Raw genomic sequence first — 27420 nt, 5'->3', positions numbered from 1 at the left:
AGTCAAAGCTCCCAAAGAACTTCATCCAACTTGATAGAGATCTTCAATCCTAAATACAAGTGTAAATACATATTTCGGGTTTCTTTGCCAAATGCGTACCTTTCCATCAATGAATGCTACCTTGAAGCCATTATCTTCCATCGTAGAAATAGACACCAGGTTCTTCTTCAAATCGGGTACATACAATACTTCTTGTAGATGAAGAGTTTGACCTTGATTTAAGTGAAGAGTGACAATCCCTATTCGTTTCAAGGGGCAAGTGGCATTGTCTCCAAGTATGATCTCCGAATTAGTCTTCTCTTCAATCAAATTTGAGAAGGCCTTGAGGCTCCACTATCAATCAACCAATTGTTAGGATATTCCGACACATAGGAAATAGTTAAGTATAACTTGGTCTAGTGTAGAGTTAGCTAAAGTGTGTTTCTTTACTATGTACTTTTGTAACTTACAATCTGATGGTCACGATATGTTCTAGACATGAGGTGACTCGATGGTTCATTCTCTCCTATGGACACTTGATCTGTGGCTTAACACCTGATTGGTCCATGATCTCTATTTAAAGAGCATGGAGGGTCATTTGTAAGGTGACTGTTCATGAGAGAAGCTTATGTAAATTTTCTTTCTTTTACATTAATAAATTTCCTAAAGTGGCCGCGTTGGCTCAAGCCGTGGACTGTTTCCCTCTTTGAGGGTTTTAACCATGTCAATAATACTGGTGTATTGATTTGTGATCTATTTGTGAGCGGTGTCCTTTGGTGTTCTATCTGAGGAACTTACCTTGTAAATTCCTACATGGTATTAGAGCTATTTGAGGGCCGCATCCGTTGGTGATCCAAATCCGAAGCCGGTACAACTGCATCCGAATGTTGTTTCCTAGATCTACTATTTCTGCCCGCTTTCAGGCTGAGATGACTGCTTTATGGTGTTAGGAGCATCTGTTCCAGTGAGAAACCCCTTTTGTTTCACCCAAAAAGGTTTTCGGTAGCCGTAGCTATGTCATTTTAAAGATCTGGAGGTATACAGTCTTTATTTGCAGTTTTAGTTATTTATTTCTTTGTTTATTTCGGTTTATTTATCTCTTTGTTTTTTATTATCGGATCTATACCTTTCATTTCTGCGTATGCTCTTTGCTCCACGACTCTGTGGTATCTGGGCAAATTAGAAACATAAAGGAAGAATTTTTCTCATGCGTGTGCTCTTTTTTGCTGCGCCTTAGTGTGATCTCGGAAAATCAGAGACATTGAGGGAAATATATAGTTTTTGACGAAATCTATCTTTAAGCTGCAAGGCTTGGTTTTTTCTGCATGTCCATTTTGGGTTGTGTGGTTTTTTGTTTCGTAGGCAAAAAGGGCTTTCTCAAGTAAGCACACATTCCAAAGCTTTAGTGACTAAAAAAACCTTTCCTCTTTTCCAAAAACTACTAACTTTTTAAGCTAACTCATTTGGTCCAAAGTTACTTTATGAGAATAGAGGTCTTGGGTTCAAGTGTTTCTTTTTGTTGAGTTATTTTTTTAAAAAGCACATATAACTTATGTTTTAAAATTATTTTATGTAAAAGTGTTCTCACCCATTATAAAAAGTGAGTCACTTATAATTCTAAAGTCTCTTTATCTTTTATTTAAGTTACAATTTAGTGGGTAGCTCATAAAGTACCACTGTAAAAGTGATTTTCACTTATTTATAAATGTGGGCACATAATTTTTTTTTAAAAGTGAGCTAATTAGATTAAGTTTGGAAATACGGATGATTTTTTTTTAAAATATAACATTATCATTCATTTCCGCACATTCACGTACTTTGTTGACATCTTCAACAACTTTTCTTCAAAAAGCCATAACTTTTTCATCTGGAAGCTATTTTTTTTTGAATCAACGTAATTTTTCGAGATCTTTTCATTGGAACACTTAGTTTCAACATCTACAATTTCAGTTTTTGTTAAAATGGAAAGTCCATGCCAAGTTATTATTGACAGCACCAACTACTTCCAATGTGTGTCCTACATGGAGGATTTACTTAGAAATAAAGGTCTTTATAGAATAACCTCTAATCAATGAATGAATTGAATTGATTTACATGAGCAAATGAAGCTCAATAAGTAATACAGAGATATTTACAAAAATAAAAACATCAAGTTTCTATTAGGAAATAGAAACAACCAGTTTCTTCTAAGACACTGCTAAAAAGATAAAAAAATATAAACAGCTAATAAGAATGAGCATTAAACACTAAATAGCATTATTCTAATACCCTCCCTTAATGCTCAATCTATCTACAAAACCGATAGACCCTCTGAATTTTACGAACTTATCAGGACCAAGAGGCTTAGTGAAGGTGTCGGCGCGCTGCTCTGTTGTGGGAACATATTGCAACTGAATGGATCCGTCTTCAACACGCCGGCGAATGTAGTGACAATGGGTTTCTACATGCTTTGTTTGTTCATGAAAGATTGGATTCTTGGCAAGTTTGAGCACTCCCCGATTATCACAAAACAAGGGAGTAGGACCTGTCTGGAAAACATGCATATCCACAAGCATACTTCAAAGCCAAACTGCCTAACAAGATGCCTTAACTGCTCCTCGATACTCTGCTTCTGTTGAGGAGAGTGCCACTGCCTGCTGCTTCTTACTAGTCCATGTGACAACACCGGATCCTAGACTAAACACATACCCAGCTGTAGATTTACGGTCATCAACCGAACCGACCCAATCATAATTTGTGTAACCACTGAGTATAGGATCAGAACTTCGAGTGTACAGAAGTCCATAATCAGGAGTGCCACGCACATAACGCAACACATGCTTCGCTGCTATCCAATGATCAATCTTAGGAGCTGACATGAAGCCGCAAATGTAGCTCACTGCAAAACTGATGTCAGGTCTAGTGGCAGTAAGGTAGATGAGGCTGCCCACTAATTGCCTGAATAAAGTTTCATCCACAAGGGGTGAGGATGACTGAGCTGAAAGTTTCAGCCCTAGTTCCATAGGAGTCGTGGCAGGTTTGCAATCTTGCATTCTGAATCTGTCCACAAGATTTCTGGCATACTTGGACTGAGAGAGAAAGATGTTGTTTTCAGTCTGCCAGACTTCAACCTCCAAACAGTAATGAAGAAGTCCTAAATCTGTCATATCAAAAGTGCTGCACAAACCCTGTTTGATCCCATGGATCAAATGTGTTGAGCTGCCAGTAATGATAAGGTCATCCACATAGACAACCACAAACGGAATATCATCACCAGTATGCTTGATATATAGGTTTGCATCAGATGGACTCCGCTGAAAACCATGGTTTGTGAGGTACTGATCAATTTTCATGTACCAAGCCCGAGGAGCTTGTTTCAGACCATAGAGTGCTTTGACTAATCTACAGACTTTCTGTTCTTGACCGGCAACCTTGAATCTTGGAGGCTGCGTCATGTAGACTTCTTCCTGTAAGTCACCATTCAGAAAAGCACTCTTTACATCCATCTGATGGACTTTCCAATTGAACTGAGCTGCTAAGGCAAGGACAAGCCGTATGGTACTCATCTTGGCTGTAGGAGCAAAGATCTCCTCGTAGTCAATGCCTTCCTTCTGCGAGAACCCGCGAGCAATAAGGCGAGCTTTATACTTGTCTAGGGTTCCATCTGCTTTTAATTTCACTTTATACACCCATTTGCAGCTAATAGGCTTTTTCCCTGCAGGAAGATTAGAAAGGGTCCAAGTGTGATTCTTCTGAAGACTCTGGAATTTAGCTTCCATAGCGTGTTCCCACTCAGGTGTACCCATAGCCTCTGAATAGGTTTGAGGCTCAAAAACACTGTGCAGGTTAGCCATAAGAGCAAAATTTACTGTAGATTGTTGTTTGCTCTTATGTCTAGAAGTTCTACCTTCAAGGAGCTCATTATCTCGGAGATCACCAATGGTTTTAGCTCACCATTTAGGCCAGAGATTTGAGGAACCAATATTAGGAGGAGATGGAGAAGGTTCAGAAACAATAGGAGCAACAAGAGGAGGGTTATTTTTCGGAGGAAGCTCAGGTAGTGCATCATCAAATACTGATGCTGCATCATCCCTCCCATAAGGCGGACCTACCGGAAGAAGAACACTGTGAGACTAATCCTCAGAACACTACTCAGAAGGAGGAGACTGAAAGAATCCTCTGTCTTCATCAAATACTACATCATGACTGAAGCTAAGATGACCAGTGGCTATATCTATCAACCTATAGGCCTTGTGATGATCACTGTACCCTGTCATCATGAGTTTTTGGCTTTTGGAATCCAACTTAGAGTGCTTAGCAGTTGGAATCCAAACATATGCAATTGAGCCAAATACTTTGAGGTGACTGATCTTAGGCTTACGACCAGACTAAACCTCTTCGGGGGTCTTCCCCTTAACAGCCTGATTAGGTGATCGATTAAGAAGATAGACAACAGTAAATATTGCTTCAGCGCAAAATTTTCGGAACATTCCTGTGTTGTAACATGGAACGAGCCATTTCAACAACTGTACTGTTGCGACGTTCTACAACACTGTTCTGCTGAGGAGTGTAGGGTGTAGTTAACTGACGTTTGATGCCATGAGTATCATAGAAGTTGGAGAAAACAAAAGAACAAAATTCCCCCCATTATCTGTCCTAAGAGTTATGATATTATAGCCAGACTCTTTTTCAACTAAGGATTTAAACTTCTGAAAGATACTAAATACATTAGATTTATTTTTTAGAAAATACACCCACATCTTTCTACTGAAATCATCTACAATAAGCAAAAAATATTTGCAACCAGTAATAGAAGATGTATGCATAGGACCACAAATATCAGCATGAATTAACTGGAGTACTTTAGATGCGTGCCAAGATTCTCCATCCTTGAATGAAGACTGATGTTGCTTGCTAGCTTGACAGGTGCTCCATATTCCCAACTGCTGAGTCTGAATATCAAGTAACCCTAACACAAGTCCCTCCCGAGAGAGCTGAGAGAGATACTACATGTTTAGATGCCCATATCGTTGATGCCATAGAGTGCTGATGGGAGAAACACGAGCTGCTAGAGCTACTTTTGGAGAATCTCCGGTGTCAAGAAGCCTGTATAGACCATGATCCTCTAGGCCAACAACAACTGCAAGACTAGTGTCCCTGTCGATAATGGAGCACTTGTGCGCACTGAACACTACATCAAGCTGAGGAGAGTTCCTCATAATCTGGATAATAGACAGTAGATTAATTTCCATACCAGGAGCATAGTACACATTCAGGAAGATGAGTGTGCGCCCACCAGACTGGATCTGAACTGTACCTTTGCTAACCACTGTGTACTCTTCACTTCCGCTGAATACTACTAAATCAATGAAAGGTGAGAAGTCAATAAACCAGTGATGCCTGTGAGAGAAATGGCGTGATGCACCAGAGTCAATGTACCAGGCAAAAGATGGGACATGATCTGAAGACCTTTTAGCCATAAAGGCGTAAAAGGAAGATTTTGTCTGCTCGGAATGTTCTCCAACATTCACTCTCTGATGGGGCCCTCCCTATTTTTTCTGTTCAGCAGCAATCCTTTGTCGGCAATCTTTCTTCATGTGGCCGAACTTGTGACAGTAATTACACTGCACATTTTTTTTCCTAGCAGGATCAAAAGGCTGAGAAGAACCTTTCTGCTGAAAGGATTGAGAGGACTGATATTTGGCAGCAAAAGCATTTTCTGAGGAAGCTGATGAAGCACCACTACCAAACTGTTGTTTCCAACGATCATGCTGCATGAGTTCGGTACATAACTCTGGAACCTTCAGGTCAACATTCGTGGAGGTAATGTTGAATGTTTCTATGAAGTGCTCATAAGGTTTTGCTAGACTTTTAAGAGTGATGACTACTATATCTTCTTCCTCCATGGTCCAACCAATGGCTTCGAGCTGATCTCGAATGTCTTTAATCTTGTTAAGATGCTCCTGTAAAGACATATGTTCGTCCATCATGATGGAGAACAACTGATTCTTGAGAAAGAAAGCTCTGCTTTTGTTGGATGTCTCGTGCAATTCCTTCAAATGTTGCCAGATATCAGCAGCTATCTTGCCGGAAGGAATCTGCGATAACTGATCATCAGTCGCAGAGAGTTTGAGAAGCATAACAGCCTCTCGATTTCAATCACCAAACTTATCCTGATCTGTACCAGGTGTACTAGGACTGAGCTCTTTTCCTAAAACAAGCTGATCAAGACGCCTGTATTAAAAAATGGTTAACATTCTCTGTTTCCAGATGTTATAATTTGTGCCATTAAAGCGCTGACCGCCTTCCAACATTAGATTAGTTAGTGAGGCCATTTGCACGTTTCCCAAGAAAGCAATAAAGGAGATCTGGCTGATCTGGACAAAATCTGACAGATGCTAGTGTATGCAAAAAATCTATGTTTTCTTGAAGAATAAAAAAATATATATTGAGAAATTGATACAGGAAGGTTACCAGCAATTTGTGGTCTCCACAATGACTGCTCTATGCAAAAAACAAGCTATATACCATACTGGAATTTGTGTTGACTGTCCCAAAAAAAAACTTGACCCACCAGAATAGTGGATATGAACCCTCGTGCTGTTATGTTCGGTTTCCAGATTTGACGAGATTTGATCTCCTTTAGAATGTTGCCACGATAGGTGACTACTTGACGCTGAGCACTCGTGTTTTTCACCAACAACCAATGCTGTGATGAGAGTGTCGTCCAAACGCTATTTTCGGGCAGAGCTACAGCATAACAGAAGCAGGCCCGGTGTTCTGCAGTGAATATAGCCTCTGCAAAGACTCTTTTCCCTGTGCTTCTGTGGAATAGTCGTCTGAAACAAAAACTGGAAAACAACAGGAACAAAAAACTGGAACAGTGTTTGTCGATTTGTTCCGGAACAGAAACTGGAACCACAAAAAAAATCGGAAGTGTTTGTTGGGAGTTTTGTTTGGGCCACCGACGATAGAGGTGAAAGATTATACGCGACCGGGAAACTGGCAGATCTCAGGGATTCGGCTCCTTGACCATCAACGACGAATAGTCAATGCGGCGTTGGGTATAGTTAACCAGATTCAACGTTCCTTGCTTGCACGAAATATCGTCTATATACTCATCTGTCAATTATTGAAGTAGCAGTCTTTCCTGTGCCTTGCCGTCAATTGTTGAATCGACTGAGATTCGAGCCTTGGTCTCTCAACCCGAGCAGCGGTCTCTTAGCCGATTGTAGAAGCGGGCGCTGCGAAAACTTCAAGAGCATCGTAATCATCAAACAAGCGAAAGGAAAAAATTGTATAAACATTGAAAGAAGTGTTATGATAATCCAAACAAATATTTGGATTTGATAATTGATGGTATGGACCAAAAGAAAACACTTCTACCACATTTTGTCTGCACATTAAAAAATTTTACAGGAGGTAAATTTTACTGAGTTTCACTTGGCTAGCTGTATCATCTTTAATGGGAAGATGTTGCCAAGGGTTTACTTCATAGCTACAAATATTCATAATGATGCAAATATGACCATAAATATAATCCATGATGTGGTTTCTCATTGGTTTGGTATTATTCCTGAAGTTCTGTGTTTGCAATTAGACGACACAAGCCGTGAAAATAAAAATCAAGTTCTTTTTGGGTATCTAAACATGTTCATTGAATTGGGAATTTTTAAAAAGGTAAGGGTTGGTTTCCTTCTTGTTGGGAATACTCATGACCATATTTATCAAATGTTTAGTTTTTTTCAGTAACATTAAGAAGGAAAGATGTTGGGGGCCTGCCATGATTAATTGAACGTATTAAGAAATCATACATTTCGAAGCCTATTTTTCATGTCTTGGAAGAAACTATTAACATGTGAAGGTTTATTCTGGGATCTCATGGTGAGGAGAAATTGAAGAACTTAATGTTATTAGCTTTGAGCATCAATTTCGTATCAAAAAAATTAATGGAAAAACACTTATATGGGGCAAGAAGTATTCAACTGTTGAAAAATGGGGATCTTCATCAGGTTTATCATTTTTGAAGTTCATTCCAGAGCGTCCAATATTAGCATCAAATATATTGTTATTACAATCAGTTGTTGAACTGCATAATGCACGAAGGCATAAGAGAGATTTAAACTATTTTGAATGCCTGCAAGAAATTAAAAGATTTATTAGAGATATATATGAGTACTTTGGTGTTTCTGATTCAGTTTGGTGGGAGTCTTTTTTTAATAATCAAAGTGATATGATTTCAAGATCAATAAATGAAGATACACTTTTGAAGACTCCATTTATTTGGCCACAAAATATGCCAAATGAACATGAAGAAAGACACATTGTTGAACAACAACAATCTCAAGGTATTATTAATTATCCACAACTAGAGGAAAGAGAAATATATATTGGTTCTAGAAGATCGTGTGCACAATGTGAAGCCATGGACGACCTTTACAGGGGTTATGTGCATGATGTTAAGGAGGGTTACATGATATCAATGTTAGCAGATGGAGATACACTTTTTTATCCATTCTGGGTTACTAAGGTTATAAAGGTCATTAAAGAAAATGAATATATTACAGTTGTTGAAGTAAATTGGTATGCCAAAGATACCCACCTATTCAATGGTGTGTACAAGCCAAAGATGGTAGTTGATAAACAAATTGGCAGAAAGAGAAAAACAAAGGGTACAAATATCAATTATTGCTGCACAGACCCCTTTAAATTGGAGGATGTTGACATACTTGTGTATGCCTTCAATTTAGCAAAGGGAGGAGCTCTTCACTTCAAGACCATAGAGATTTTGTAAAAATTACTACCAAAAAAAATAGTGTTGAGATGGGAGTTTGTTGAAACTAGTCATCGATCTAGAAGACTGTGAAGCTTGAAATGGTGGGCATGCATGTTGACTCAGATGGGGAACTAGTAGATGAAAGAGAAGAATATGGATCATATTCATCTGAAGGTGTAGATTGTGATGGTGTGCCGGAACCTATGAGTGATTTTGAATAAATGTCTAAAACATTTTACGTAAATGATGTTTGCATGGTAACTTGAAATAAATATTCTGACTTCATATGATCTTACATGAAGTTATGAGTCATTTCTATGTTTGTTGGATTATATGTTTTTATTATGAAGAATTCATGTCTTTAGAATATCCACAATGCAACAATGAATTACAAAAATAATTTGTGTTATATTCAATCTATCAAAGTTGATATTTTGATTAAAAGTAAAAAATTATTAGAAATTAATGTTGAATTTTTAAATTATGTAGTGATATTTCCATGATATTATTTATTATTATCATTTGTTCATATTTTGATTAAAAGTAAAAAACATATTAGAAATTAATGTTGAATTTTTAAATTACACAATGATATTTCCATGATATTATTTATTGTTACCATTTGTTCATATTTTTGTTAAAAGTAAAAAAAAAATTAGAAATCACTAGTCAATTTTTAAATTATACAGCGATATTGCCATGATATTATTTATTATTATCATTTGGTATAAGATACTTTTAAAAATGTTAAAAATTTAATGCCACATTGAAAGCGGAAACTTGATTTTGGTGGGTGATTTTAAGGTTTTTGTTGCGATAAGATAAGTTGTCTTAAGGTAAGATTTGAAAAGACTATATACTTTTAACATTTAACATAAAAAAAATATTCTTCGAGTAATGAATCTTTCATTTACTTATTCATACTTATTCATGGCTCAAATATCTTGAAAAATTAAGGTTTTTAATTCCATGGTCACAAAACTTGTCAAAATATTAAGGTTTTTCTGAGTTATGATATTTATTCTTTAATGATATGGTTGAAAACAATTACAATTTTAGGGTTTTTTTAGAGTCAAGATATTTTATCTTTAACAAGATGGATGAAAATTGTTGGAATTAGAAGGCTTTGTTACATGATATTTTATCTTTAACATCATGTTTGAAAATCATTGGAATTTTATGGTTTTTCAAAGTCCTAATATTTTATCTTTAATTCTATTGCTAGAAAGTGTCAAAATTGTAACCCTTTTTTTTATTCCAGCATCAACACTTTTTGTTTCTAGGGTGTTTTTTCAATCCTTTTTGCAAAAAAAAGGAAATGTTTTTCAACAAAATGTTGGAAATTTACCCTAAAAAAGGCATCGTTTTGGAATACACACTTTTCATTTTTGGGTTGTTTTTTCATTTTTTTTTTTTGTTGTTGGCATTTTTGAGCTAGAGTTCTCTTTGAGGTAATAGGTCTCGTTTCATTGGTAACTTTGTTGGAGCATAAGTACGGTTGAAAAGGGAATGACAAGACTAAGGAAAACCACCAAAACCTAACATTTGTTTGTGTTTTGGTGGGAAGCTGGGAAGGAGGATGCTTTCAAGTAGAGAGGCAATGCATAGTGAGGTAAGTTTCAAACCATTGGGCATGGAGTCATGGAGTAGGACTGCTGGTGCATTTTCTTGGTCACAAGAGGAATGAAGAGCAAGGCAGCTGCTCAGGAAACAACATTCAAGCTAAATGGAGATGGATTGAATGCCAAGGAATGAGAGGCAATAGAGAATCTCTCAATCAGGTTAGCGGAGGGAAGATGAACGAGCCCTATTTAGGAGCAACTAAGAATTCCTAGATAACAGTCGTTCATATGTGAGTTAGAGCAAATATGAGCCATAAGGAATCCATATTTATGCCTAAATCAAAGAGGAAAACATTAAGAAGCCACAGAAACTGAGCATAGAGTGCAATCAGGGAAATTCTAAACTAGTCTTTCGTTCTGCGACTTGAGCATATATGAAATTGAAACAACAGAGGGAAGAAACACTTATTGATCCATATGGCAGCACAAGAATTCCATCATTCACCCTCCACAACCATTAACAACATATCAACAGTCCATTCTCCAAGCTTTCAACAATCTTTGATTAAGTAAAACATGTCAGATACAGAGCGAGTCTCTTTTGGAGTGCGTTACCCCACTAACCAACAACCAACCCTTGAACAATGAATTAGGGTGGTTTATATAGAACAAAACATCAAAAATATTTATTACAACTGACCTAAACAGGTATGCGGAAAAAGCTCCTTTAACCCGAACTCGTGCTGAAATTAAATGCAAGAAAATATCTATTGAGCTGCGTCGGAAGCAAACGCAAAAATGAGTTAATATTGTGTCCTTGGTGGCTCGGTGCAATGTTTCTGCAATAACTGTGCTTTGGGCTTTGATCCACTGATCTCATGTGACTTTGATGTGCATTAACTGTGATTTGAGAGCCTTTAAATGGCTTTTATTGTTTTGTTGACTTTGCTGGGGGGCTCTTTAATGTTCAATTTGCTTCGAGCCGCTGAAAAATCTTCACTGATACTCTTTGCCGCATCCTGATACTCTTTGACACGAAATTTGGGCTTTATCTGCTCCTTTGGTGCTCAAAACTGTTAAATTGATGCTTTTTGGCTTTTTTCGGGCAAAAACAACTGCTGCAAACTTGCGCTGGACAGAGGCTTTCCATTTTGGCCCCTTTTCCTTCATCAAAAACTGCCTTAGCATTTGATTCTAGGCTTCCTAAGCAGCGATTTCACCTTTCGCGCCCTTTTCGGCGGTGACGTCAGCATGACGTAGGCATGTGGGACCCAGTACGGCGGATGACGTGGCAGGGTGACGTGGCAAGGTGACATGGCAGGGTGACGTCATGCTGACTTGAGGGGACGGAGGGTGGTTTCCGGTTTGTGTTGCACCACTTTTGTGCAGAAGGCGGTTTGGGAGGAGGGGGCTCTGCCACAGTCAAGAAGGTGATGCGTGGTGGGAGTATGACGGGAAAACCGCTCATCTCCTGGACGCTAACCATCGACAGGTTCGGAGGGGGAAAGACCCGCCCACCGTAGATCTCGGGCGCGGGCGATCGGACGGCTGGTGGAACAGATAATGCGGCTGCGGGATAAGGGACGGGGCTCGCGACGCATTTCTTTGAATTGATTCATACGGCGAGGTGGAATTAGACATTAGAAAAGTGGGTTTTACGGGATTTTGAGCGAGCGGGTGAAATATTTACATATGGGGCTTTTAGGATAAGGGTGAAGCATGGGTGTTGTAGGGTTAGGGTTATGGGAAAATGGTTATTAGTCTGACCAGATGTCAGACTAACCCCAGCGCAGACACGGATGGGTTAGTAGGAGCCCCAGATGGACTTCTGCTTCCTGGACTTTATAATATGGCTATAGTGCCAAAAGGGAGGGGTATTATTATATCTTGGGATTTTTATATAGTTTTTTCATAATAGGGGATAAGGAAATGATTTAGGGAGTTAAATAATAAGGTTAGGAGTTAATATGAATTTTGTGAAGTGGAAGCGCTAAGTTTAGATATCTTAGGCTATGGGGGAGAAATGAGACTAGTAGAGACAGTATTAACTTTCCTTGAGTAAAGTGGATATTTACCAAGGCAATTTGATGTGGAAATGCTGAGACTAAGAGATGTCAAGCAGATCTTGACCTCTTCAGGGGCAGTTAGTGAGCAATTTGCAGAAAGAGGGAGAAGGGGAAGTTAGACATGCCTCGCTTGATCTGATCCAACTGAAGAAGTACCGCAAAACTGTGATCTGAATAATATAACACTTGAAAACATGAAATGGATCACATGGCTTGATTCTGCAACCACAAATCTACTTACCCAGCCTACTTACCTAACATTTTTTCTTCTTTTTGGTTTGGGTGCACTTGAACTAGCAAACCCAGCTTTTCAACTTTTCCTTTTTAATATCCTCCTATCTACATCTACACTTATGTCATCCAGGGGCTCATATTAAGTTGTTGAGCACCCTTGCTTCTCTACCTATCTACAAATCTACCAAGATTAAGCTGTTTGGACAGATAACGATTCTCTATATTCTACAACAGGAAATTGAAACCTAGGGAGACCAAGATTAAGCTGTTTGGCCTTCCCTTCAACTGAAAATTTCTTCAAAAATGGAATAACTCATCAAAATTGGAATACAACAGTGGCATTTAGACTAGCACACTTTCATGGCCTCTTCTTTGGCCTTTTCTGGAAATATGGAGCATTGCAACATGCAAAGAATGACATATTTGGCATGTAAAACTGTCAATCATGAAAAATGAACACCTGTTGCAACAGGAGGCTAACAGTGGCTCCACTTGGGGATGGCTTTTCCTTGTGAAAAGCCAAGAACAGCAGGTCAGACTGCCTTGATCTTCTTTTGTTGCTGTAGACTGAAGCTTCTTCTGCTAAAAATGATTTGAAACCTCTGAAACCTGAACACAGCCTTCTCATAAACTGATTTTTTGCACAAATAGCAACACTGCCTGCTTTCTTCTGCGTGCTCTATCATTATATGCACTCTTTCTTGAGAACTTGTCTTTGAAATAAACACAACATTGGGGAACAAAACCGGATACAAAACTGGAGCAATCGGGTTGCTTATTTAAACATAAAAGAAAGTGCTGACATATATACAAACATTTATGTGCAAATATACATAGGTGTGTTACTTCTCAAAAAACTGGATCAAGGTAATGTTTCAACATTCGGCCATTCACAGGGCCTTCTTCAGCTATGCTGCCATCTGTAGATTTGAGAAAATATGTGTTATTGCCCTGCATAGCGCTAATAACAAATGGGCCTTTCCACAGGAAATCAAACTTTGCATGTTTGCCCTTGTCTTCTCTTCGTGAATCCCACCTTAGAACTTTGTTGCCAACACAGAAATCTTCATCCTTAGCTCTCTTATCAAACATCTTTTTGAGCTTCTCTTGCAAAATTTGAGCTCTGTCATACACTTGCTCTCTGGTTTGCTGAAGGTGGATGGTCTGGTTGATTCTTCGTTGAGTGTCATTTGGTTCAGCCTGAATCTCCTATAACAGTTTGATAGTAGGAATGCCCAAAGATGAAGGAAATATGGCTTCCATGCCATTTACTAGCTCATAAGGGCTCATCCCAATGGATCTCTTGGTTGAAAGTCTGTCTGCCCATAGGGCATTTGTGAGCTTTTTATGCCAGATCTTTTTGTTTTCTTCTAGCACTTTCTTTATGATGTTGATGAGGCTTTTGTTGGATGATTCGGCCAAGCCATTACCTTGAGGGTAATAGTCTGTAGAGTGGCCCAAGATAATGTGAAATTTGTGGCAGAAATTGATCATCTTTTTGGATTTGAAAGCAGCGGCGTTGTCAGTGATGATTTTCTTAGGGCAGCGAAATCTAGAAAGGATATTGCACTCAAGGAATTGGATAATGGTGGAGTCATTGGCTTGCCTACATGGGATGGCTTCAATCCACTTGGTGAAATAGTCGGTGGCTGTTAGAATCCACTTGTGTTGGCCTGAAGAAGAAGGATGGATTTCTCCAATGAAGTCAAGACCCCATTGTTGAAAAGGCTTTTCAGTTGAGATGGGCTTAAGGGGCAAAGGCAATAGATTTCTTCTTCCTTCAAATATTTGGCATTCGTGACATGAAATAGCAAATTTCTTAACATATGCAAATAGAGAGGGCCAATAGTAACTAGCCCTTAAAATCTTGTCAGCAGTGGACTTCCAATATAAATGCCCTCCACAGTCCCCTGCATGGAATTCTTTCATGATGTTGTTAGCTTCGTTGATAGTCAAGAAATTAAGCAATATGCCTTCATGAGTTTTCCAAAATAATGCACTGTCTAAGACACAAAACTTTAAAGCTTTCATTTTCAAAAATCTTTTCTTAGTTCTGGACAATCCTGGGGGAGCACACAGGGTTAACAATATAAAGCATATATCAACATACCATGGGGATTGTAAAAAGGTTTCACTGATCTGTGGAGTCGCCAGCTCCGGTTCATTGTCCAGTTGGTTAATATCTAAGGCTTGAAAATTTGTTTCGGACATGAGTTTGGCTAAACCTTGTCCCTTTATCAGCTTGGTGGGTTTTATTTCTATGTCATATTCAAGAATGCTGGCAATCCACTTGCCTCTTTTGCCTTCAAGTCCCTCTTGAGTTAATATGTCTTTTACAACAGAGTTTGGGACATAGGCAATCACATGGGAGTATATAATATAAATTCTGAAGTCTTTTATTGCTTTAACCAGGGCATAAGCCTATTTCTCCCTGACTTGGTACTTCAATGGTGCATCTCTTAAGGCTCAGCTGAAAAATGCAATTGGCTTTTCATTTACTTGATCATCTTTTTGCAAAAGGACGGCAGCTATGGTGTGTTCAGATGCAAACGAAAAAATGATAAAATCTTTGTCAAATTGCGGACTTGTGAGGACAGGCGTTTGAGTTAAGGAAGTTTTGATACTCTGAAAAGCCTGCTTGGTTTCAAGAGACCATTTTTCCTTGGCATCCTTTTTTAACATGTTACTTAACAGTCTTATCAGCTAAGCTAGATTTGGGATAAATCTCCTTAGGAAATTGATCTTTCCAAGGAATGCTTGCAACTGTTTTATGTTTCGTGGATAAGGTATTTGGAGAATGGCTTGGATCCTTTCCGGATCAATTCTGATACCATCTTTTGAAATGATGTGGCCTAGTAATTTACCTTCCTCAAGGCCAAATAGAGACTTCTTGGGATTTAAGGAAATGCCATATTTCCTACATGTCATGAATATTTGCCTGAAGTGTTTGAGGTGCTCTTGATCATATTTTGAAAAAGGGGTGAGGTCATCGAGGTAAACAACCAGGAAATCGTGTATCTCTTTGGCAAATGCAATGTCCATTGCCCTTTGAAAGGTAGCCCCTGCGTTCTTGAGTCCGAAAGGCATTTTAACATACTTAAATGCTCCCCACGGTGTGGTAAAGGCTGTCTTGTCTTGGTCATCCGGGTGAACAAGTATTTGATTGAAACCTGAAAATCCATCTACTAAAGAAATTCTAGATGACCCCACCACTCTTTGTAGGATGTGATCCATTTTGGGCAAAGGATAGTGGTCTTTTAGGGAGACGTGGTTTAAATTTCTTAGGTCTACACACAGTCTGATCTCACCTGATTTTTTCGTTGTGGGGACAAGATTGGATACCCATTTAGAAAATCTGATGGGTGCTATGATACCTGCTTCAAACATTCTCTTTACTTCCTTCTCAATCAAGGGAAGAAGCATAGGGTTGATTCTTCTAAGTTTCTGCTTGAACGGTTTTTGATTTGGTTTTAAGGGAATGGTATGTTGAATCACTGAAGTGTCATAGGACTTCAAGTCCTCATAACTCCATGCAAATACATCTTGAAACTCTTTGAACAGATCGACATACTTTGGTTTTTGATCAGGTGGCAGATTTTTGGACAATTTAATCATTTTGGGCTTCTCTGCTGTCCCTATGTTGTGTTCTTCTATAACAACGTTTAAAGGCTCCATTTTAGGCTTTTTAGGGACATCATTGGCATCAAACATATCCTCTAATGGAGTTAGGCCAGCAGGGAGAAAGTTATCCTTCATATCAATGATCTCGGCGTCTGTTTTGGCTATTTCTTCCAAATGCGTGTGTTTCAGCTCTTCTTTATTGGTATTGTCGAAAATAGTTGGGTGTAGAATTTGTTTTGCTGTTAGAGCTGTTACAGCATGCTGATTTTCATTTGTTTGCTGCTAGGAATCATCCATGGCATCCATGTCAATGTTTATATTTGAGAACTCACGCTCAAGAGTGAGGAAATTGTTAATCTGGGCATCATTTTCAAACACTTGCCAATCTTTAACATTATTTGGGACAGTAGGCCTGTGTTTTATTTCAGCAATGAAATGGTGATTTGGCTCAAAGGGAAGCTTGCATGTACTGGCGAAAGTTGCTAGGCTGTGTGCATGAATGTTATGATCTCTTGAAATCTTGGCAAGATTGGATTCAGTGAATGTATTAAGTATATTAGTGGCAGCAGTCCTATAGGACCTCATTCTATTGTCATTAGTAACAAAATTACCTTTCATTTGTTGGATCACCAGGTCAGAGTCACCTAGGATGGACACTTTTGTAGCTCCTAAAGCTTTGAGCAGCTTAAGGCCTAAAAGGAGAGCCTCATACTCTGCCATGTTGTTGGTGCATCTGAAATTTAGTCTGTAGGCATGGCCTTCTGCGTGATTGTTATGAGAATTATGAATCCATACACCTGCCCCTGCTCCTAATTTATTAACAGAACCGTCAAACTCTAAATACCATGTGATTTCTTGCTTGTGGTTAATATTAAGAGTTTCAGTCATTTTAGGATTGGGCAGATTTAACGTTTCTGTTTGGAGAGTTTCTTGCGGTGTGCTGGTTGCATTGGTTGTGACAATTTGTTGAGTGTGTGCAACCGATTCTTGATTGATATGTGCTTGCTACTCTAAAGCCAAAGGCCTGTCATCAATTAAAGGGCAGCTATCATCATTGGACAAAATAAATGAATCCATATCAGTATGGATTGAGTAGATAGGGAAGTTTTGAGGCTTTTCCTCATTACTTACTACATATTTCATCAGTGTTTCCCTGTACAGTCTCTTTGGTTGCCCAAAAACAGATATAGTCGCATATGAGAGGTCTAACTGAAGAGATCCTTGGAGTTTTGCTCCCCATGATCTTGATAGGAGCATGCCATATTTTGTTGGAATGTCAGCAACCACTACGTCCATTAGGATTGTCTTGTTGGGAAATTGGACTAAAGACACACCAAGGTCTTTGATTAAGCCTAAACACTTGACCCGACTTGAGTCAAAGGAGAATAGATCTTTGTAGGGTCTTGTTATATCAAGGTTTAGCTTTTCCATTACAGCTTTGGGCATAAGGTTGTGTGAGGCACCTGAGTCAAACATAGCATTATGCAGGATTTTGTCATGTATGTGCAGACTGACATAAAAGGGTAGAACAGGCCCATGTGTTGATTTTCCATTAACTTCTGGACCGAACAACAGCTCAGGGGTATCATCTAAAACATTTACACTGTCTTTGATCTTTGGCATTTGAAGTGATTTTTGAATTTGTTGTCTGTACACATCATGCTTGGCAAGTTCTGAGAGGGGGATGGATATCTTAAGTTTTCCAATCTCTGCTTCTAAGTTAAATGGTTTATCCAGTGAAATCTTTGTGTTAGCATTAGCATGTTTCTCCCTTTCAAGTGCATTTTCTGTGTTTTCTTTTTGATCATCAGCATTTTGGTGAATGACAATTTGTGGTATTTCTGTTTTGGGAAGGTTTTTAGGAATACTGTTCAGATTTTCCTCTGAGGAAGAAGGTGGCAAAGGCCGATCAGTAGAAGGCTGCATGTCTGTTATGTCCTCTACAGTCACTTGATGTGGGTTTGGGACGGTTACATCAGTTGGTTCTGTCACAATAGCCTTGCTTTTAATCTTGTTGCGCTGTCTGCCCTCTTTTGATTTGCTAGGTACAGGGATATCAATGGTTCTAGTTCTCAACTTATATTGTTTGTGGACCTCATACACAGCCGAATCATAGCCTTGTTTAAAATCAAGAGACTCTCTAGACTTAGTCTGAAATTGATTTATCTCATGGTCATCTTGGTCTTCTTGAGTTAGAAAAATTTGTTGCTCACCCTTCAAATCTAGCAAGTTCATGTGAGTCTCCTCTGTTGGCTCACTAGATGTGGGTGCTTCTATGTAATTTTCTTGAAAAGGAGGCCTAATATCATGGTCGGGACTAGCCCTTCCAACATTTGAGTTTTGATTTTTTCTGAAATTTGGGTTCCTTATGCTATTTGGTTGCTGTGCTTCCCATGATGATTTCCTCTCAACACTCTCTACTCTGTCTCCCAGCCTCTGCATGCCATTGATAATAGCATCCAGCTTTTGATCTAAGGCTGAGGGTTCTTCCTTGAAGGTGGTTCTTCTCTCGTTTCTAGCTCTGTTTCTTTTGACAATTAAATTTGCTTCCATAGTGACAGCCACAAATTGCATTTCGGCAAGGCTGTTAGGGGCTCTTTCCTTTAACTGGTAGGCCATGTCTGGGTCGAATCCATCAGGGAATTTATACAAAGCAAGGCCAGGTGGAGGTCTTAAGTTTTGTGGTATTGCATTATAGACATTATTGAATCTTGCACAATAGTCTATGACAGTCTTTTGAGGGCCTCTTTTGATTGTATCATATTCAGCTAGTATGTGCAAAGGGTGTTTCTTTTTCTCCCATCTGTTGATAAATGACTGGTATAAGGCTTCTGGGTCTGCTATGGAATTGGCCGGGAGTGCTCTGAACCAAGTCCTGACATCACCTGTCAAACTTTGGACAAACATTTTCATTCTGACACTATCATCATCAATCTCATAGCTTTCAAAGTAATCCTGCATTTTCTTTGTATGCTGAAGGGCTGTACAGGCACTTGTGCCATCAAAATAGGTTATTTTAGTCTGGTAATCCTGAGGCATAGTCCCGGGATTAGCAGGCAACTGTAAGGGCGCATATCTATTAGCCATATTTGTAGGGATAAGAGGAACAACAGGGATAAATGGGATAAAAGGAGTAGTAATGGTGGTATGCGCAGTAAATGGAGGTGTGGGAATAGTGCTAGGTGAGGTGGATGATGAACCAGGGGAAGTAGGGGTTGAACGAAACAAAACTTTAACAGGGGTTGGAAAACAACTAGGTTGAACTGTTTCAGGACTAGAAGCAGTAAGGTATTCTTGTTTTTGCTTGCTAAGGTTTCTAGGGATTAAATTGGGATTTTCAAAAATAGCTGGGGGATATGGGTCGGGATTTGATCTTGTATAACGTGAATTCTTCTTGGGAGCCAGCTTCTAGCTTTTTTTTTTTTGGGATTTTCAAGAGTATAAGGGTTGGAAAGAAACTTTTAAAGGTTAGATCCTTCCTCAGTGGAGTTTAGACTTGTTTTGTGAGATTATCTGAGGATGTTCCCCAGTGGAGTCGCCATTATGTTAACACTCAGGTTGTCCCTTGGCTCCTTAAGGGATACGGCCAATCTTTGGACTGCAGGTTCTAGCCCACCTGCAATCAGAGAGGGCTCTCTCTTTAGGATTTAGCTTTGTTGGTGATAATTTTAGGCTAGTTATTGGGTTCAAGGAGTTTTGTTTGTGGTTTGGTGGGAAGCTGGGAAGGAGGATGCTTTCAAGTAGAGAGGCAATGCATAGTGAGGTAAGTTTCAAACCATTGGGCATGGAGTCATGGAGTTGGACTGCTGGTGCGTTTTCTTGGTCACAAGAGGAATGAGGAGCAAGGCAGCTGCTCAGGAAACAACATTCAAGCTAAATGGAGATGGATTGAATGCCAAGGAATGAGAGGCAACAAAGAATCTCTCAATCAGGTTAGCGGAGGGAAGATGAACGAGCCCTATTTAGGAGCAGCTAAGAATTCCTAGATAACAGTCGTTCATATGTGAGTTAGAGAAAATATGAGCCATAAGGAATCCATATTTATGCCTAAATCAAAGAGGAAAACATTAAGAAGCCACAGAAACTGAGCATAGAGTGCAATCAGGGAAATTCTAAACTAGTCTTTCGTTCTGCGACTTGAGCATATATGAAATTGAAACAACAGAGGGAAGAAACACTTATTGATCCATATGGTAGCACAAGAATTCCATCATTCACCCTCCACAACCATTAACAACATATCAACAGTCCATTCTCCAAGCTTTTAGCAATCTTTGATTAAGTAAAACATGTCAAATATAGAGCGAGTCTCTCTTGGAGTATGTTACCCCACTAACCAACAACCAACCCTTGAACAATGAATTAGGGTGGTTTATATAGAACAAAACATCAAAAATATTTATTACAGCTGACCTAAACAGGTCTGCGGAAAAAGCTCCTTTAACCGGAACTTGTGTTGAAATTAAATGCAAGAAAATATCTATTGAGCTGCGCCGGAAGCAGCCGCAAAAATGAGTTAATATTGCGTCCTTGGTGGCTCGGTGCAATGCTTCTTCAATAAATGTGCTTTGGGCTTTGATCCACTGATCTCATGTGACTTTGATGTGCATTAACTGTGATTTGAGAGCCTTTAAATGGCTTTTATTGTTTTGTTGACTTTGCTGGGGGGCTTTTTAATGTTCAATTTGCTTCAAGCCGCTGAAAAATCTTCACTGATACTCTTTGCCGCATCCTGATACTCTTTGACATGAAATTTGGGCTTTATCTGCTCCTCTAGTGCTCAAAACTGTTAAATTGATGCTTTTTGGTTTTTTTCGGGCAAAATCAACTGCTGCAAACCTGCGCTGGACAGAGGCTTTCCATTTTGGCCCCTTTTCCTTAGTGATGCGCGATTAGCGCTAGGCGCTAATCGCGCATCAAAAACTGCCTCAAAATTTGATTCTGGGCTTCCTAAGCAGCGATTTCGCCTTTTGCGCCCTTTTCGGCGGTGACTCTAGCATGACGTAGGCATGTGGGACCCAGTACGGCGGATGACGTAGCAGGGTGATGTGGTAGGGTGACATGGCAGGGTGACGTCACGCTGACTTGAGGGGACGGAGGGTGGTTTCCGGTTTGTGTCGCACCACCTTTGCGCAGAAGGTGGTTTGGGAGGAGGGGGCTCCACCACAGTCGAGAAGGTGACACGTGGTGGGAGTATGATAGGAAAACCGCCCATCTCTCGGACGCTAACCATCGACAGGTTCGGAGGGGGAAAGACCCGCCCACCGTAGATCTCGGGCGTGGGCGATCGGACGGCTGGCGGAACGGATAAGGTGGCGGCGGGATAAGGGACGGGGCCCGTGGTGCATTTCTTTTAATTGATTCATATGGCGGGGGGGAATTAGACATTAGAAAAGTGGGTTTTACGGGATTTTGAGCGAGTGGGTGAAATATTTACATATGGGGCTTTTAGGATAAGGGCAAAGCATGGGTGCTGTAGGGTTAGGGTTATGGGGAAATGGTTATTAGTATGACCAGATGTCAGACTAACCCCAACACAGACACGGATGGGTTAGTAGGAGCCCCAGATGGACTTCTGCTTCCCGGACTTTATAATATGGCTATAGTGCCAAACGGGAGGGGTATTATTATTTTTTGGGATTTTTATATAGTTTTTTCATAATAGGGGATAAGGAAATGATTTAGGGAGTTAAATAATAAGGTTAGGAGTTAATATGAATTTTGTGAAGTGGAAGCGTTAAGTTTAGATATCTTAGGCTATGGGGGAGAAATGAGACTAGTAGAGAAAGTATGAACTTTCCTTGAGTAAAGTGGATATTTACCAAGGCAATTTGATGTGGAAATGCTGAGACTAAGAGATGTCAAGCAGATCTTGACCTCTTCAGGGGCAGTTAGTGAACAATTTGGGGAAAGAGGGAGAAGGGGAAGTTAGACATGCCTCGCTTGATCTGATCCAACTGAAGAAGTACCGCAAAACTGTGATTTGAATAAATGTAACACTTGAAAACATGAAATGGATCACATGGCTTGATTCTGCAACCACAAATCTACTTACCCAGCCTACTTACCTAACATTTTTTCTTCTTTTTGGTTTGGGTGCACTTGAACTAGCAAACCCAGCTTTTCAACTTTTTCTTTTTACTGTCCTCCTATCTACATCTACACTTATGTCATCCAGGGGCTCAGATTAAGCTGTTGAGCACCCTTGCTTCTCTACCTATCTACAAATCTGCCAAGATTAAGCTGTTTGGACAAATAATGATTCTCTATATTCTACAATAGGAAATTGAAACCTAGGGAGACCAAGATTAAGCTGTTTTGCCTTCCCTTCAACTGAAAATTTCTTCAAAAATGGAATAACTCATCAAAATTGGAATACAACAGTGGAATTTAGACTAGCATACTTTCATGGCCTCTTCTTTGGCCTTTTCTTGAAATATGGAGCATTGCAGCATGCAAAGAATGACATATTTGGCATGTAAAACTGTCAATCATGAAAAATGAACACCTGTTGCAACAGGAGGCTAACACCTGGATACAAAAATATATTTATATCAGTCTTGGCTAGGTGGATAAGTGTTGCTTGAATAAAGAAGTGCGTGTAGAGTCCTGGTTGGTGCAGTTGGCTATAGGTAGCAGGAAAAGAATTCATCATTGGGTAATATCTCATGCATTTGGGCTGAATGATATATCTACATCAATGCATCTAAATGTGCTCCCTTTGGGATCATACAAATATGTTGTTGGGTGTCGATTAGTTTTACATTCACATGACTAAGGTAGATTGTTATGATAAGGCTATTGAGTGCTTGTATGATGATGTAGAGAAGAGAATGTTGTAAGGTAAGAAGAAGCCTACATCAGTGAGAATGGTTACAACTATGCAAGAAAAGTGTAGTAGTAGGAAATGGTGTGTGTTGTTTGCAATGCATATTTCTAGTGACAAAGGGAAGGAAGTTGAGGATGATGAAGTCTTGAAGAAGTATATGGTTTTGCACCAATTTCAAGATATATTTCCAACAAAGATATTAGAGTTGTCGCCTCATAAGAAAGTTGACTTTTCTATTGAGTTGATGCTAAGAGAAGCACCAACCTCAAAGTAACCATATAGGATGAGCACTATAGAGTTGGTGGAATTGAATTTGCATATTAAAGAAATGCTTGACAAGGGATACATTAGGCCAAGTCTTTTGCCTTGGAGTGCACCAGTATTGTTTGTGAAGAAGGACAATACTCTTACGTTGTGTATTGATTATGGACAGTTGAACAAGATGATGATCAAGAATAAATATCCTTTGCCACAAATTGATGATTTGTTTGACTAGTCGAAGGGAGCATCAGTTTTCTCGAATATTGACTTGAGATCAAGATATGATCAGGTACAAATCAAACAAGAGAAAATCTATAAAACCATATTCCAGACTAGGTATGGGCATTATGAGTTTATTGTGGTTCCATTTGGTTTGACTAATACTCCAGCTAATTTCATGTGTTTGATTAATAGTGTGTTTCATCCTTATCTGGACAAATTTGTGATAGTATTCATTGATGAAATATTGATATATTATAAGAATGAGGAAGAGCATGTTGAACACCTGATGAGCCTCATAAATGGGTAATTATATGGGCTCATTTTACCTCCTAACCTAGTCAAATCAACCATTCTCTTAGCTTATTGTATGATTTTCTGATTATATTTATGCTTATAGGGGTATTTATATCTGAGGGTGAAATTGACCCTTGTGTCTGTTCGAATACCCTCATGACTGCTTGAGTTGCATGAATTTTCGACTTTACATGACTCTTTGTACAAGAAGTGGGTCCCTTGGTCTTACACATTACATTACATTGATTGACAATATGGCTCACAGTAGAGATGTGGAAGACATGACTTATGACATGACTCGACATGACAGTGTTGGTACATTCGTGTTGCTACTAGAGTGCATGTCGACCTATAGTGTTTCTGGGTGATGGATATATTCATGGTGTATCATAGCTTCACCTCCACATGTAAAAGTGTGTAGAGTCTTTGATGATCATTGGTGTTCTTGATGTTTCTTTGCCACATTTCTTATTTCTTGTATGTTGGAAGGCTTGACATGGAATCCCCCCAAGGCATGTTTTGGGGCTCAAAGTCCAAGTTTTGACCCAATATTGTTGTAAAGACTCCGCGAATTATCGGCGCGGAGCGCGAAATGTATGATAGAGTCATAGGGTTGTTTGCCATAGTTTTGTAATATAAGGTCGGCCTACCCATGGTCCGCGGACCATGGGATTATATAAATAGAGCGAGACTCTAAGTGTAAAAGAAAACGAAGGAAGATATAGTGAAGTAGAAGCGAAGAGCAAGAGTCTAAGTATCTAAGCGTGTCTTGGGTCGTAGGGTAGGATAAGGCTCTGTAGTTGAGTGTGTTAGCTACCTATACCAATAGGTTTCATTTTTCATGATTGGCAGGGGAAGTGCCAATATGATCTACTTTGGTGATGCAAAGATCTCATATTCTTGTGGAAGACACATATCTGCAGTTGGTTGATGCTGTCCTACTACTGAATGGGTGATCCAACAGTCTAAGCTGGGTCATGCCATATTTCAATTGATTGTTGTAGACTAGAGAAAGAAATCTGTCCAAACTGTTCAATCTTGGCAGATAAGTAGCTAGGTAGAGAATGAAGGTTCCCAACTGTTTAATCTGGGGCCTTGTAAGTGATAAGGCTAGCCTTAGATAGAAAATCAAAAGAAAAAGCCGAAGGGAAAGAAAAAGGCACATGAGGGTTTGCAAGTCTAAGTGCACCCTCCTTGAAGTAACAAAAAATGCTAGGCAATAGAATGGGTAGGTAGATGGGGTTGCAGAAGCATGATCTATGACATTTCACTGGCCTAAGCAAAGGAAAAACATGGTGTCAGTGCAGATCTTCTTATTCAACAGTTCGTAGCAGCAAAATGATGCATGTCTAACTTCCCAATCATCCCCCATCACATTCCTTGCTTACATCCCAATACCACCTCTGTTCATGAAAGAAGTCAAACTCTTTTGTTGATTCTTGTTTCATAAAGAGCCACATTTCTTGTGTAAATTTCTTTTCATTTTGATCTACTCCCTAACTAAGTTTGTTTCCTAAAAACTTAGTATCTATCACTTCCCATTCCTATTCCCCTCCAATACTAACTACTAACTCTATCTACACTTAATTCCCTATGTTTCCCCCTCCCTATTACTATAACACCATGGTGTATAAAACCCCAAAATATGTATATTCCCTCCCCTTTGGCATTATAGCCATATGTCCAAATATTGGACAACCGTGCAGAATCCAAGTCTGGTTCAAGATGCTTTGTTCAAAATCAGGGATTAAACTAACCCCACGTTGGTTTAATAACCTAAGCCCTACCCCTTTTTCCCTTTACAACCCCTTGAAGTGTTTTACCCGCTTTATTTGCAAAAAAGCCTTGTAAAAACCCACTATTATCTCTAACCCGCGCTATTTGCAATAAACACCAATAAACCCATTTTTTCCCCTTATCCGAAGTTTGGATGTAAAGCGCGCTTTACACAAAAAACATTGAAAAAACCCATATTTTCTTTGGTTTCCAAAGTACCGCCCGGGCGCACATTTCAAGAAATACAATAAATTATTCCCCGCCCCGCTATCGTATCGTCCTTTCATATTTATAACCCGTCGACTGTCGGATCTGGGTTTTCCCATCCGACGGTCCATATCAATATCGGGCCACCCCCGATGTCCGGACGTTACCTCCCGAAAAGTGTCAGAGGGTGACGTCAGGGCAGTGCCACGCGTCGCTCCCAGGTTATATCGGGAGGACGCCTGCCAATACCACCCCCGTACAAATAGCGGTCCGAAATTACCGCTTACCACTTCGGTTTACCGCCCGCCCACGTCACGCCTACGCCATGCCCACGTCATGCCAACTCAGCGTTGCGTCAGCGCCCGGCCTGCCATCGCTCCGACCTGTCCACCACCTCACCAGTCCCCGTGGACCACTCGCAGGCCGCCACGTCGCCCTTCCGTACCCGACCCCACCCGATGACGTCATACTGACGTCATCCAAAAAAAAGCGCCAATATGCCAAAATGTCCATATTTTCGCCAAAATTCGCGTTTTTTGTCACTTTTGCCAAAAGAACTATTTCTGCTCTCTGCATGCAAATTACGACCATTTCGCCGCCAGCCTGCAGAAATCGATTTAAAGACCGTGGGCGCCTTCAATTCACCTGCATTTGTCACCGTTGCCAGAATTCACCAGGTATTTCTCCAAAATTTCCCCTCCGCACCTGGTTTTGTGCATAATTTACCAAGCAAGCTTAAAAAGAGTGAAAAACACTGTAACCTCCAGTAAATCCCCGGTGACCAGCATTTATCTTCAGTTGTAAGGTCGAAATTCACCTACAGAAGTCCACATTGAGCCAAGTTTCCATAAATTTACAGTCAGTTTGCGCATTCGTGAACTTAAAACCTTTGCTGCACTAATTCACCGGGAAAACAGCTTTGTTAGTCCCAGCATTTGCTCATTCGACTTTCTTGGGAGCATTTCAATTGTTCTCACCACAATTTACCTCGCTTCACCTGCAAATTGCCTCACTTCTGCAAAAATACTGCTCTGTGTTGCTCTGCCCAGTAAAACAAGTTCTAGTACAATTCAGAGTACTAATTAACCATGGAAACACCAGTAGCACTAAACATTCCACCCTTGAATGCCCCACACAGAGAGCTAGAATGGAAGGCCCTGGGTGATAGAGACTACCAGATGACAGAGTCATTCTCAATGAATACCAAATTTAACATTCATGTACTCAATGAGTTGAAGGCCAAGCACCTCAGTGGAGCTGATATTCTAGGGATTTGGGACTCCAATTTGCCCATTTTCAATCTTCCTCAAGTCAATGTCCTCCCAGACTTGATCCATCGATGCTGTGCCAACTATGATCCATGTCAAAGAGCTGTTCTCAGTCCCTCAGGTTCAGTTTTGTTCCATATCACCCCTGAGGCCATAAATGAGATGCTACACTTTCATACTGCAAAGCCACTAACTCCTCTCTCCATGATGGACTTGCTAAAGAAAGGGGGCAAGCTGTCCAGTGCCCAAATCATCAAGATTAATCAGTTATTCGTTCAACCAAGCTCTGAAGCTGTGAGAACACCTCCTATAGGAAATCAATATCTCAATGAGTTGGGCAAAATGC

General features: G+C 39.8%; 1 protein-coding gene across 1 annotated transcript in view; it reads left to right on the top strand.

Moving 5' to 3' along the window:
- The first annotated feature begins 8383 nt into the window (after window positions 1-8383).
- The window catches only part of LOC149243940 (uncharacterized), a 35550-nt gene continuing 16513 nt past the window's right edge, over window positions 8384-27420 (top strand). The window contains exon 1 of the mRNA XM_089371353.1: window positions 8384-8541. Within this exon, the coding sequence (XP_089227479.1) occupies window positions 8384-8541 (158 nt within the window). The remainder of the gene's footprint in view (window positions 8542-27420) is intronic.

Source organism: Pinus tabuliformis, chromosome 8, assembly GCF_031772625.1.
Source record: "Pinus tabuliformis cultivar Carrire ecotype Pingquan chromosome 8, CPIR1, whole genome shotgun sequence".
Classification (NCBI taxonomy): Eukaryota; Viridiplantae; Streptophyta; class Pinopsida; order Pinales; family Pinaceae; genus Pinus; species Pinus tabuliformis.
This window is presented reverse-complemented; position numbering and strand designations above follow the sequence as displayed.